Below are 13776 nucleotides of genomic sequence, written 5' to 3'. Positions count from 1 at the left end.
GGGGGAAAACCTCTCAGCTTTCACCCTGCAATCCTCCTCAAATGTGGCCATGCATTTTCTGTCTAATGTAGCTGATGGTATGACCTGAGCAGCACACCACCAGCATTGTCATTTGTTGCTATGCCTAGATGTGGCTTTCTGAATTTGTGGAAGGATTTTAGTCATCCTTTGGTAATGCCGTTTATGATGGTTCCATCTTGTTTGGACCAAAAGTCAAAGATACACTCACGAGGAGCCAACAAGATTGTAATACTCTCTCTGCAGTGGGAGTACACTTCTCTAACCTGCAAAGAGCTTTTTGTAGGAATCAGAGATCAAGGAAGGAGATGTGGTTCTGTAAATCAGAGTACTTTCATGACTCCTAATGTGACAGATGTCCCTGTAGCAGAGGGGGGTCATTTTAACGGACGATGTCCTACTGGTAGATGTGGACCCATATAACCAAGGGTTTCACAGTCCATTCTGAGAAAGCTTTTCAGGCTCCTGAGTGATTGCCCAACTTCTGCAATCTGGAGACAGTTGGGGACACCTATCTCTGCATCCTCAAGCTTGGCACAGAATAACTTCAGATTCATGGGTGCTAAACATAATATTAAGAGGCTATTCAATTCCCTTTTCTCTCCTGCCTCAGAAAAAGAAGAGCAAACCCAGTGTTCCACCCAGTCAATGGGATTTAGCTTTGAAATTTCTATGGCTGCTACTAGAAAAAAATTAATCCAACCAGTCCCCCATGACAAGTTCCAGGTTCTTTCTAGTACAAAAGAAACCAGGGACCTCAGACCCATTTTGGATCCAAGTTTCCTAAACCAGTTTAATAAACCAACAACAATGTTCCAGATGGTCACAGTACAGTCCATTTTACCTCTATTGAGGAAAGATGATTGGATGTGCTGTACAGATCTTCAAGATGCCTGCTGTCACATCAAAGTAAAGCAGTCCAAGAGATGTCTCTGCTTCTAGCTTTGACCCAATTGCTACCAGTTCTGGGCAATGCAGTTTGGTCTCACCACAGCCCCCAGGATGTTCACCAACATTATGGCAGTAGTAACAGTGCACCTGCACCTACTAGGGATCCAAGTCTTTCTGTACTTTGGCTCCTCACTGCCTACAGCTGGCATTAACTACTGACTCACATGGACCAGGTACTATAGTTGCTCCTGGACTTATTTGACATTTTGGTAGGTTTACTGACATTCCTAACACCAAACTGTAAATAGTTAGCCTTCCCCATTCCAGAGTTCTGCCACTTTGTCATAGCCTTTCATGTACTGCATCACCCATTACCATCAGTGAAGTTCGTGCTGCATCTCTTGGGTCCACCGTACTAATGAGCCCTTTAGCCAGATACTACATGTGAGCATTACAGTGGACGTTTAGCAGTACAGTGGTCTCCATCCGTTGACCATTTGCATTAAAAAATCCAAATTACGCAGATCTGCAAACGCATCGCTTGGTGGATAACATCCCCAACTGTGACGAGGGCCGCCGTTTCCAGGTGGATTCGCCGATTGCAACTTTGACCATGGATGCATCCCGTCTACGGTGGGGGGCATTGTAAAGGGAGAATGGTCCAAAGTACATGGCCATCACTAGAAGTGAATCTTCACATCATTCTCTTGGAGTTGAGAGCAGTCCATTTCAGGACCTCTTCTCAAAGGTGTGATCTTCATATAGATGGATAACATGGCAGTGGGTATGGTACATCAGCAAGCAAGGAGGAAACCATTCTTATCCTCTATACTGAAAGGCTGTGAGAGTCTTGCAGTGGGCAATTTCTTCGCATCGCTTTCTGATAGCAAAAACACATCCTAGGGTTACCAAATGTACTTGCAGACAAATTTAGCAGAACCGTTTTGATGCCTCATGAGTGGTCCCTCAATCCTACAGTGTCATGGGTAATTTTCAGTCTCTGGGGCCAGCCTTGTTGTGACTTCTTTGCATCCTATCTAAACAAATGCAGCATGTATTTTGTCCTGATCCCTTCACCAGGACAGTCACTGAGGGATGCTGTGGTCCACATTTGGCCATTGGGCTTCCTCTGTCAAATGCCTTTCTCCCTTTACCCATAATGAACCAATTCATACAGAAAGCAAAATGATGCAAGGCCAGAGTGATAGTTATTGCCTCTCTTTGGCCTCGACAGACATGGTTCCCCTATCCAAACCTACTGCCTGCTCTGGACCAGACGTTCGTGAAGTTAACCACATAGTCCATCCAATTTTAACCATAGCCAGAGATGCCAGGCTTTCTGCTGTAGTAGCCAGTATTCTTTTTGCTTCTCAGAAGCAGTCAGCTAGGACAGTTTGTCACAGTAAATTGAAGAGATTCTTGATTTCCTATTCCAAAGGATTGGATCCATTTTTAGCACCGGTTTTATCCATACTGGAATTTTTATCTGATCTCTTTAATTAAGGTTCCAGCTTTGTCACCATCAAGTTTTTAATCTCTATATTAAAGAGAAAGACATTCCAATACGTTCACTGAAAATTTCAAAAGCCTTCCTGAAAGGTTCCTTTCTACCAAGACCTCCAATTAGAGACCCAGCCAGTCCATGGGGCATCACCATTGTTCTGCAAACTCTGACTTTGGCTCCATTTGAGTTTGCTACCACTACAGATCTAAAATTCCCTACTTGGAAAACTATTTTCTTAGTGGCAGTGACATCAGCCAGATGAATCTGAGTCACAGGCCCCATATCTAGTGTTTCATAAAGGCAGAGTTTCTCCTTAGATCTAATGCATCCTTTATTCCTAAGATAGCATCTGAAGTTAATTTAAATTTAGTCAATAAACTTGCCATTGTTTTTTTTTTCCAAGGCATTCAAACAAAAGAGAATGCTTGCTGCACACGTTAGACATACCACAGGCAGCTAACATTCTATATCCACTGGACAAAAGAGTTTAGAAAAGACTATTGATTCATTTCATTTCCTAAAGCAAAGCTGGACAAGGCAGTTACTAAGGTTACTTTATCTAAATGGCGTTCAGATTGCATCTTCTTTGTCTATAAGAAGATTTAGTCTTATAAAAGTGCATTCAACAAGAGCAGTTTCTGCTTTGACAGTATTTAATTGAGGTTTATTCGGTGATGACATTTGTGCCGCTGCCACCTGGGTTACTGTACATAGCTTAGCTTTGTGTCTCACTAAAGCTGGACACAGCTATGTATATCGTAGCCTAAAGCTGGACACAGATATGTATATCATAGCTGAGGTGGCAGCGACACTCACCTTTATGTCTCACTATAAACTGGACACTCAGTCCTCCTGATAATGTTCTGCTTTGGTTCCACTATTCTTAGGAATGTCCTTCCTTGATACCTCCCCATTTGACAGCTTGGGATTCTGTCGCTTACGTTTGAAGATGGATGAAAATAGACAACATTGGATATAAAGGTTATGTACTTAATGTAATGTTGGATCCATATCTGATTTTCGTGCGGTTTAAACTCCCTCCCTCTTGCCCTCTTCCAAAGTGTCACCTATGGCTTCGAGATGATTGAGTGGATTTTATTCCCTGTCTGTGCGCAATCATATGAAACTATATACCCACTAGTCCTCAACAATTTGAGACTATATTAAGGGGTTCATTCTTAAGATCGGTCCTCTTTGGTAGCATGTTCTCATATATCACAGTAAATGGAGGGCAAACTCTATCTGAGCATCTGAGGTAGAGCCTAAGGAATTATGGTTAGGGGGAGGAGTCAGCTCTGAAGTCAGTGCTGAGGTCATATCCAGTCAGATCCGACAACCCATACTTTTGAACCAAATGAAAATCAGACAAGTTGTATCTAATATTATGGTAGGTATATAACTTTCATTTAAGCTTTGCAGAGATGCAGCACCATGGGTTAACTAAAGAAAGTGATGTTAGGTAGCCAACTCTAAAGGTGCTGGAACTGACACTGAAGAGCAGAGCTTGATTTTCCAATTTGGTGGTGATGTTAAAATCAAGAAACTATCAAACACACAGTGGGATCATTGTAGACATCTAGTTATGCAACAAAGGACTAGTTGAGAACTTCGAAAAATAAATGACATACTCATTGCTGTGTAGTTCTGCTCTGTGAAATCAAGACATCAGCTGAAAGGGTAGAGCGTGCTAAGCCGCCAGCAGGCTTTGTATTTAAGCAGAGGGGGAGACAGAAAGATGGATATGGTAGTTGTAAAACAGATGGTCTCTGAGAATGAAAATAAAATGACAGAAAGCTTGGAACATTGTTGGTTGACTTTGACTAATCAAAGATGAGTCAAAACAGGCAGAAAATAGCTGACTCTGTGGAAGTGGGAACAGCAAAATGCAAAAGTACATTGAAAGTGCTAAATCAAGTAATACCACAAATCAAAAAGTATGTGTGTGTGTGGGGGGGGGGGGGGGGGGGGGGGGCAGTGGCATGATGCTGGAACGTGAAAGCCAAAAGAGGAGAAAGTCTCTGATCGAAGCTGACCATGTGTGCTTAAAGTCCAAAAAAGAAAAAATATTGCAAGAGCTCCAGAAGCTACACTACTGCTTCTAAAAGCAAAGTATCTGAACGTACAAGTTGACAAGAATTTGCTGAAGACAGAATCAGACTAGAACAATTTTCAAAAACCTATACAAATTCAAGTTCTTGATAACAATGAAGCGACCAAAATAAGTCTGACTGTTAATGAAACTAAATAACACTGGAGAATGAGACATTCGAAAAGGCTGTAGACAAAGGCATAGAGAAATGCAATAGTAGTGACTTAAATGCACATACTCAGCACATTCAAGTGCTGTAGCAAAAAGAAGAAAAGCTGTATTAATACACTACAGAAGGAAAAGAGGAAGCTATAGTACTAACTGATAAACAATATGATTCTATTCTTGAACTAAACATCATCTGGAACAGGTCTTTGGAGGAAGCAAACAGTCATTTTAAACTATACTTATAAATGTTTGTTTTTCTGCTGAGATGGCATAAGGAGGTCATGCTGTGTTAATAAACCTGAGGAAGGAGCATAGCTTTGTCAAACAAAAGGAAGACAGATCCAGAACAGAGAGCACTGTGTGACCAGGTATGCTTGTGGTGCAGTAGTTGCTATCAGGTTGAACACATTGCCAGGTTGTGTCATGTCTGGAATGCTACACCATCAGTTTGGACATACTGCCAAGTTGTGTCCAGTTTGGAATGCTACAGACAATGTAATTTTGGGCCAGCCTAGGTGGAATCTGGCTGGCCAGTGGCACTCATCTTTATAGATCTTGGTGGGGTCATATAAAATATAACCCCATAGTGACTGTTGCGAGGTATATGGAGTTATCTTTTTGGGGTAGTTTGAGTGGAAGATAAACGCCCATCCAAGGCCACATCCTTCTCATAAAAGGGAGGACCAAAAAGAGAGTGATGGTGTCAAGAATTTTTGCCTCTCAATGCAGAGGAAGTAATGTGAGCAGAGAAAGAACTGCTTAAACAAAATGGCGCCTCAGAACAGGACTGTCTGGAGGAGATGTTTGTCTTGTTGCACAAAAGGACAATTTTTTTTGTTAGTTTTTTTCTCTAGCACCTCGCTCTCTGCTGTTTCTGCTACCTTTTCTGGAATGCTGGGTTTAACTATCTGTCCCCCTCCTCCCCCGGCACACGCTGTTAGTTTGTGCTGGCGAGTAAATTACGGCATCCTTATGCATTGTCATACTACTGCCTAGGGATTGTTTTTTATTTTGTCCTACCCCCATGTGCATAACTATGATGTCTCGAGGGTAAGAACTAAGTGTACTTTCTAAGAATGCCATTCCGTAGGACATTCTAAAAGACTGACTGGGACTCTGTAGCTACATTTTTGAGGTACTCTGTATAACTTTGAGTTTTTAAGGTAATACTGGGAATGGACTCAAGATTATGATTTCTTCGTATACCGTTTTTTTTTATCTTGTAAGAGCATCTGATAATTGGGCAATGATAAGTAGTTTGCTGAGGAGTTATTATGCAGTTTACTACATGGCATAAAACAAAATTAGTATATTGTAATAGCACCAGTCTTACTTGTAACACCTGTATTTGACTTCATATTAAATGTTTTACTGTAAAATATTTCTAACTCGCATCAACAGTAAAATGTAACATATTGTGCTGCATTCTTACAGATTGTCCAGAGAGGAGGAATTTTAATTACAGACAGGAAAAAATCTGATTTCACAACAAAGGATGTTGTACAAGACCTCAATCGTCTGCTGAAAGCTAAAAAAGGTGAACAGGTTACAAGTGCTGCACTACCAGAAATGGAAAAGCAGGTTAGTAGTGTTTCACTTCCAATTTAAATTCTCACATTGGATGGAGAATCTAGACATGAATGATAAATGCTGAAAAAGTGTGACTGTACAGTGTTTGTATATGAGATCTGGAAGATGTTCATCGTGCATACAGCTGCAGTCATAACAGATGGGTTATCCTGCCGTCAGGCGGGTCCTCGGTCGGCCGAATTCCAAAGTCTAGGTCCGGCGTCAGTTGTCGTTGCTTCCTCCCTGATGTCAGTGCGGCAGGAGTATAAAAGAGGCAGCCAACGCCATTTTCCCCAGTCTTTCTTGCCGCGCAGTGCCCGAAGCAGAAGCAGTTCGCAAGTGCCAGTCGGCCAGCTCCTGAGATTTACGAAAGTATTACAGCCGAAGTCTTCTTGAATGCTAAGTACCCCGTTGGGGAAACTTTTCTTGCCTCGGACCGATGTCAGACAAAGTTAATAATTGCATTTCTTGTGGGAAGCAAATACCGCATAAGGATTTCCACTCTTACTGTATACCTTGCTTAGGCCCAGACCACGACGTCTCGGCCTGCCGTTTTTGTGCTAGATTCAACAAACGCACTATTAAGCATCGGGCGGAGTTCGCCCTTCACTTTTTTGGTAAAAAATTTAATTATATTATGTCGTCGGATACTCCGACTCCAGTTTTGTGCAAAAAACTCAAAGATAAGGACCGACATACGAGGTCCGCACCATCTACTGATACCACGCTAAGGCTGACTACCGGATCTCCGGTACTCAGCGAGGTGCCTACGCAGCCCCTGAGTACCGATGACAATGCATTACCGGTGTCTTCAGTACCCGAGGTCGCAGACTCCTCGGCCCCCATTCCTACTACAGATACCGACGCCACTCCTGGCGGGGAAGCTCAGAATTTAGACAGGCCTGCCATTTCTCAAGGGGTCTACAGGCCTTCCTCCTTCTCTATTAAAGCCTTCACTAAATCTAAAACAGCCATGAAAACCAAAAAACAGGTTCCTCAGACACCCTCTCAAGGCTCCATGCCTAAAAAACAGATGCTTAAAATGGCTGAGGATTTGATTACTTTTATCAGGGGTTCTCAACCCCCCTCTGACAAAAGGCCCAGATTAGAGGAAGACTACCCTTCCTCAGATCAAGCTTCTATTACCTCAGAACTATCTGAGGACCAGGATTGTGCCTATTCTCCATTCGAAGACTCTGATGCAGAGGAGTCTGTCTTCCCCCCCCCCCCCCCCCGAGGACTTCTCTTTTGGAGAAACCCTGCATACATTGAGGGAACACTTTTACTTGGGAAGGCCAGGATTACTCAGATTCCAAGAAAAGGCTCAGGGAATTTCTTCTGCTCCCCCAGCATAGGCCACTGGCTATTCCTCCTGTTCTAGATATATTGGATGATGTGTACACAGAAGCCAGCCTTAATCCTGATTCTTTGCCTCCAGCTCCTGTTAAACCAGACAGGTATTACTGGTTTCCTGATTCTCACGAGTTCCTATATAAAAGCCATACTGCTGACCCAGAAACTATTGCACAGGGTCCCAAGGGAATTAAGGCCTCTACTGCTAAAAACCCATTACCTTCAGAGAGAGATTCCAGATCTTTCGAAAGGTGGGGGGAAAAAGGTGTACACCTCGGCCACTTTAACCATGAGGGCATTAAACTGTCCGTTCCATATATTAAAGTATCAGCAGTTTTTGATATCTCGGCTGAAAAGCAAGATGACACAACCAGAACAACCAGATTTAAAAGAGTTGCAGGATTTGTTGCATGGTGCAGAGCAAGTGGGTAAACATATACCTTGCAGTGTGGTTTTGATGCTTTAGAGGCCTCCTGTAGAGCTGCTGTTACGGGGTCTGTTATACGTAGGCATGCTTGGCTCAAAGAGCAAACCTTACCAGATCATGTCAAAGCTTTTAGATGCACCTCTTCAAAAAGATGTATTGTTTGGTGTTAAAGCAGAGGAGGTGCTAAAGAAAATGGAGGAAAAAGCGAAATCAATGCAAACAGTGAAAGATTTCCTGCAGGTACAGCCTCCACGTTTCAGCAGAAACTGGCCTTCAAAAAATTGGTCCTTTCCAGCCACGGACAGACCTCAAAGGGGCAGATACAGGCGTCCAAGGGGTAGAGGGCAACCTCAAGGATCTTTCAGAGCCAGACAGTGGCAAGCACCAACCCCAAGAGGTGGAGAAGATAGATCACAGTCTTTTAGAAAACAGACACAATGACTTCCCCCTACACCTGCCAAGCAAAGCTTTAATGGCAGCACCTTTGGGCGGAAAACTGACATTATTCTCAAACAATTGGCATATTGTTACAAAAGACAAATGGATTCTGGACATTATAGACAGAGGCTACAGGTTCCACTTTCACACCCTTCCAAAAATGAGAGGCTTGCCAAACCTGCCACAAAATCAAAGGGCAGAGGCCTAAAAACAAATTTCAGCTCGCATGGACATGAAAGCAATTCAAGAGGTACCTGCAAAAGAACAGGGTCAAGGGTTTTATTCCAGACTATTCCTGGTGCCAAGGAAAGACAAAGATTGGAGTCCTATCTTAGACCTATCCATCCTAAACACATATCTACAGGTGCCAAAATTCAAGATGCTCACATTACAGCAGCTTCTTCCCATGCTGGGCAAGGAGTCTTGGCTGGTAACATTGGACCTCAAGGAGGCATACCTGCATGTCCCTATCAGACAAGATTGCAGAAGATACCTCAGATTTCTTGCAGGTTCAACCCATTACCAATTCTCTGCATTGCCCTTTGGCTTATCTACTGCGCCCAGAGTGTTTACGAAATGCCTGGCATCAGTAATCGCCTTCTGCAGACTACAAGGGATACAAATCTACCCATATCTGGATGACTGCCTGATCCAAGCGGACAGCAAGGACATACTACTGCAGTACCTAGCTTTTGTAATAAAACTGTTGAACTTCCTTGGATACACAGTCAACAAAAAGAAATCAAAACTAATACCCTCTCAGCAAATAATTTTCCTGGGTTCCAGCTTGGATACAACCACCCAGATGGCCTACCACATGCCAGACAAGCAAGGGCAACTGTCTCAATACTTCAGAAAAATGGCAACTTACACCAGACTAACTGCAAGGAAAGTCCTGCAGGCTCTGGGATTCATGGCATCTTGCATCCTACTAATCCCATGTGCAAAGCTGCATATGAGGAAACTTCAATGGTACCTAAAAAACTTATGGTCTCAACACAGCCACAGCTTGGAAGCAATTATACCACTCATTCCATGCCTTCAAAAGTAATTTATGTGGTGGGCTCAAGCTTGCCAAAGAAACACAGGTCTTCCTTTCTGTGCACCTCAAGCAACTCAAGTCAACACAACAGACGCCTCAGACTACGCCTGGGGAGCACACATGACAGATCAGTGCATTCAGGGAAAATGGGCACGAAAAGAGAAGCTCCTTCACATCAACCAAAAGGAAATGCTAGCCGTACAAAAGGCTATTATGACCTTCAAAGACCTACTGTATCCAGGCCAGCTATTGATAAGAACAGACAACACCACAGTGATGTGGTACATAAACAAACAGGGGGGAACTCATTCATACCCCCTGTGCAGGCAAGCCATGATCCTATGGAACACAGCACTGGAATTGAAAATTCAACTACAGGCACAATTCCTGTCAGGGAAGGAAAACGCACTGGCAGACAACCTAAGCAGAAATATGACAGATCCACACGAATGGAAGTTGCATCCTCAAATTTTCACAAAGATAACTCCGGCATGGGGACAGCCAGACATGGATCTCTTTGCTACCCACAGAAATTGCCAGTTGAAAAAATTTTGTTCAAGGACCTATCATCCACAGGCCTGGAAAGTGGACGCACTTTCCTTCAATTGGGCAACATTGACAGTCTATGCCTTCCCGCTTCTTCCTCTGCTGCCCAAAGTTCTATTAAAAGCCAGAGCAGAGAGGCCGAAAATTATTCTCATTGCTCCAGACTGTCCCAGGCAACACTGGTATCGGCTCCTGAAGAGCCTGACACATTCCCCACCATGGATCCTACCTCTAGTCTCTCTTCTGTTGTCCCAGCACAACTACAAAACTCTTCACAGCCACCTCAAAACTCTAAATCTAGCTGCATGGAGAATTCCTCGATTTCCCAACAGTTTCTCTTCTCCAAGGAGGTGCAGGATGTCATCTTGGAGGCCAGAAGACCTTCTACTAGAAAGGCCTACTCTGCCAAATGGAAACGATTTTGTGCCTGGAATCAAAAGAAGGGACAGAATCCTTGGGTAATAAATATACCTCAAATTTTACAGTACCTAGCTGAGATGTTAAACAATGGACTTTCCTTCTCCTCCATCAAGATCCACACTTCAGCCATTTCTGCACAATACAACACAGATCCTCCTTTATTCTCTCATCCTCTCTTAAGGCAGTTCCTCAGAGGGGCAAAGAATATAAAACCCCCAAGGAAACTACCAGTCCCTGCTTGGGACCTCAACTTCATATTGGAAAAGCTGACCCTTCCTCCCTTCGAGCCAGCTTCTTCATCAGAGTTACAGTACTTATGGAAAACCGCCTTTCTTCTGGCTATCACCTCAGCTCGCAGGGTTTTGGAGCTACAGGCCCTCATGGCTGTGCAACCATTCATCATTTTCCATCAGGACAGAGTTTCCTTACGAACCAACCCTACCTTTATGCCAAAGGTAGTATCCAGTGTAGCTTTGAATCAGACTATCCACTTACCTACCTTTTATCCTAATCCACAAAACAAAGGGGAAAGACTACTACATTCCTTGGACATTCATAGACAACTTCGTTATTATTTGGACAGGACAAAGCCATTCATGAAATCAGAGCAACTTTTTGTGTCCTATGCTGCAGGTACTCAAGGAAAGGCTATTTCCAAACAGACTATTTCAAAATGGATAGCCCACTGCATACGCTTTTGTTACTCATTTCATGGAAAAACTGTGCCTGCATGCATCAGATCCCACTCCACCAGAGCCACAGCTACCTCTGCAGCCTTCTTCAGGAGGGTCCCTACCAAGGATATTGCCACCTGGAGTTCAGTGCACACTTTCTCCAAGCACTATCACCTCCCACTATACTCTAAATCTAGAGCGGGCTTTGCCACAGCAGTCCTGCAGGGCATCCTTGCCCCTCCTAGTTCCACTTAGTGCCTACCACCCTTACTTAGCTTTGGGATTCTACCCATCTGTTATGACTGCAGCTGTATGCACGATGAACGTAGTACAGTTTTGTACCTACCATAAATGTAGATGTTAGAGTGCTCATACAGCTGCAGTCCAGGTTTCCCTCCCTCCAATCCCTCTTAGGACAGGCCTTATGACAAACCCTTTTCATATAACCTTTTGGGGTATTCTTTTATGGTGTATTTGCTTGCAACTACTGTTTTTGATTTATCAACATTGCACTTTTGCATAACATTATGTCTGCCTTCCTTCTGGGGGCACCTGACATCTGGGGCAAGAAAAACTGAAGAAAATGGCGTCGGCTGCCTCTTTTATACCCCTGCCGCACTGACGTCAGGGAGGAAGCAACGACAACCGACGCTGGACCTAGACTTTGGAATTCGGCCGACTGAGGACCCGCCTGACGGCAGGATAACCCATCTGTTATGACTGCAGCTGTATGAGCACTCTAACATCTACATTTATGGTAGGTACAAAACTGTACTTTGTCATTGAACTACATTAGTGATGTAACTTCTGCAACAAGTAATCATTTTTAGAAATAGTACTTTGTTGGGGTCACACCAGGAGGCATTATTAGCAGTAGTACTTGAAAGTCTACATTGAGGAACAAAATTTGTTACGATCAGTGAATATTTTTTTCTCGTTTTAGAAGCTGTCATTTGATGATGAATTTGGTGATGTTTTACCAGAAACGCTCAAGTTTCAGTCTGAGCACTCTCCGGGAATGGGTGGGGGCTCTTGTCATTCAATGGCAGTCTGCATTGAGGCTTCAAGTCTTCTTTATTAAAAGGCCTTAATTGAGCTTAGTCATTGAGTTCTGATTATGTCCACATGGCATAGCCTTTACTTCACATTTATGCATCTAGGTACTGCCTATTGTCCAGTTGATCCTTCTGTCCTACCTGAAACAGGTTCAGTAATCATCTTCAGTTTAACACACAATTAATTATTCATAAGACAAAAGTTTCTTTCATTGGGTCTTTTTTGCTTTTAATACTTTGCCTTTGGTTTCATATTTATTTTGTATGTTTTATTGTAGTCAAATTACTATACAGGTTTGGGGCCCTCCTTGCCCATAACGGACGATCACTCGTGTGTGTATTGATGTTCTTCATTCCACATTGCTGCAGTCCTAACTATTGGGTAGTCCGCTGTCCAGTCGGCCCGAATACCAAAGTATATGGCTGACGTCGGTCAGGGCGCATTAGACTGACGTCAGTACGTCAGGGTACTAATGCGCATGACCGACGTCATATCCTCAGTCTTTTTTGCCGCATGGTCCGATGCAGAAGCAATTTTGCGAGTGCAGGTTGGCGTTCTGAAAGTTTCTGAAGTCAGAGTTTCAGACCGAATCAAAGTTGGCCAAGTACCCCGTTGGGAATATTTAGTTTTTTCTTGCCTCAGTATTTAACCGGATGTCAGAAAAAGTGAATAACTGTATTTCTTGTGGGAAACAGATACCTCATAGGGATTACCATACTTTGTGTATACCTTGTTTAGGGCCTGAGCACGACGTTGTTGGATGCCGCTCTTGTGCTAGATTTAACAAACGCACTATTAAGAGAAGGTTAGACTGTGCCAGGTTAGTGTTTGGGAAGCGTTGTAATTATAAAATGCCGTCGGATGCTCCGACGCTGGCTTCGGCTAAAAAACGCAAAGATAAAGCAGCAAAGCCTAGGGTGGAGGAACCGACAGTCCCAGACGTCGGTTCTTTGGAAGGCTCAGTGGAGCCGGAGGTTTTGCCAGGTGTCTCTTTGGAGTCTCAGGAAGAGACTTTACTGTTACAGGATGTATCCTCTCAGGAAGTAGGCCAGGCTGAGGGGGCTTCTCAGGTGGCTGTTCTTCCCTCTCTTCCTAAGGTGGTTAGAGCCTCTCCTTCAGTTTCCAAAGCTTCCTTGAGAGGCAGGCCAAGTTTAGCTTCTGTGGGGGTTTCTCCTAGTACTTCAGGATCTTTGCCTAAGAAACATATGCTTAAAATGGCAGAGGATTTGATTACTATGATTAGGGTTCTATGCCCCTCCTTATAAGAAGCCTAGGATGGAACCTGACTTTCAGACTTTTTAGCAATGCTCGCAGGCTTCGGAGTCTTCGGCTGAAGACTTGCAGGAGTACCCTCCTTATTCTGATTCTGATGTGGATGATTCTACTCCTTCTGCTTCTCCTCCTGAGGATTTTTCATTTTCAGAGACTCTGCATTCCATGAGGGAGCATTTTAAATGGGAAGGTCAAGATTTCTCTGATTCCAGGAAAAGGCTTAGGAATTCTTGTTTTACCCCAGCATAGGCCTTTAGCTATACCTCCTGTTTTGAATGTGGTAGAAGATGTGTTTGCAGAGGCTTCCTG

At 43.5% G+C, this 13776-nt stretch overlaps 1 protein-coding gene across 2 annotated transcripts in view; it reads left to right on the top strand.

The window, feature by feature from the left end:
- Positions 1-13776, top strand: part of MSH2 (mutS homolog 2) — a 1108457-nt gene that overhangs the window by 225995 nt on the left and 868686 nt on the right. For both annotated transcript variants that reach the window (XM_044060178.1, XM_044060185.1), the window contains one exon: positions 6105-6251. In XM_044060178.1, the coding sequence (XP_043916113.1) occupies positions 6105-6251 (147 nt within the window). The remainder of the gene's footprint in view (positions 1-6104; positions 6252-13776) is intronic.

The sequence above is a fragment of the Protopterus annectens genome, chromosome 1.part0 (assembly GCF_019279795.1).
Source record: "Protopterus annectens isolate FY-2018-M chromosome 1.part0, PAN1.0, whole genome shotgun sequence".
NCBI lineage: Eukaryota > Metazoa > Chordata > Ceratodontiformes > Protopteridae > Protopterus > Protopterus annectens.
Note: the sequence above shows the minus strand (reverse complement) of the source record. Positions and strands in the feature narration are given on the sequence as shown.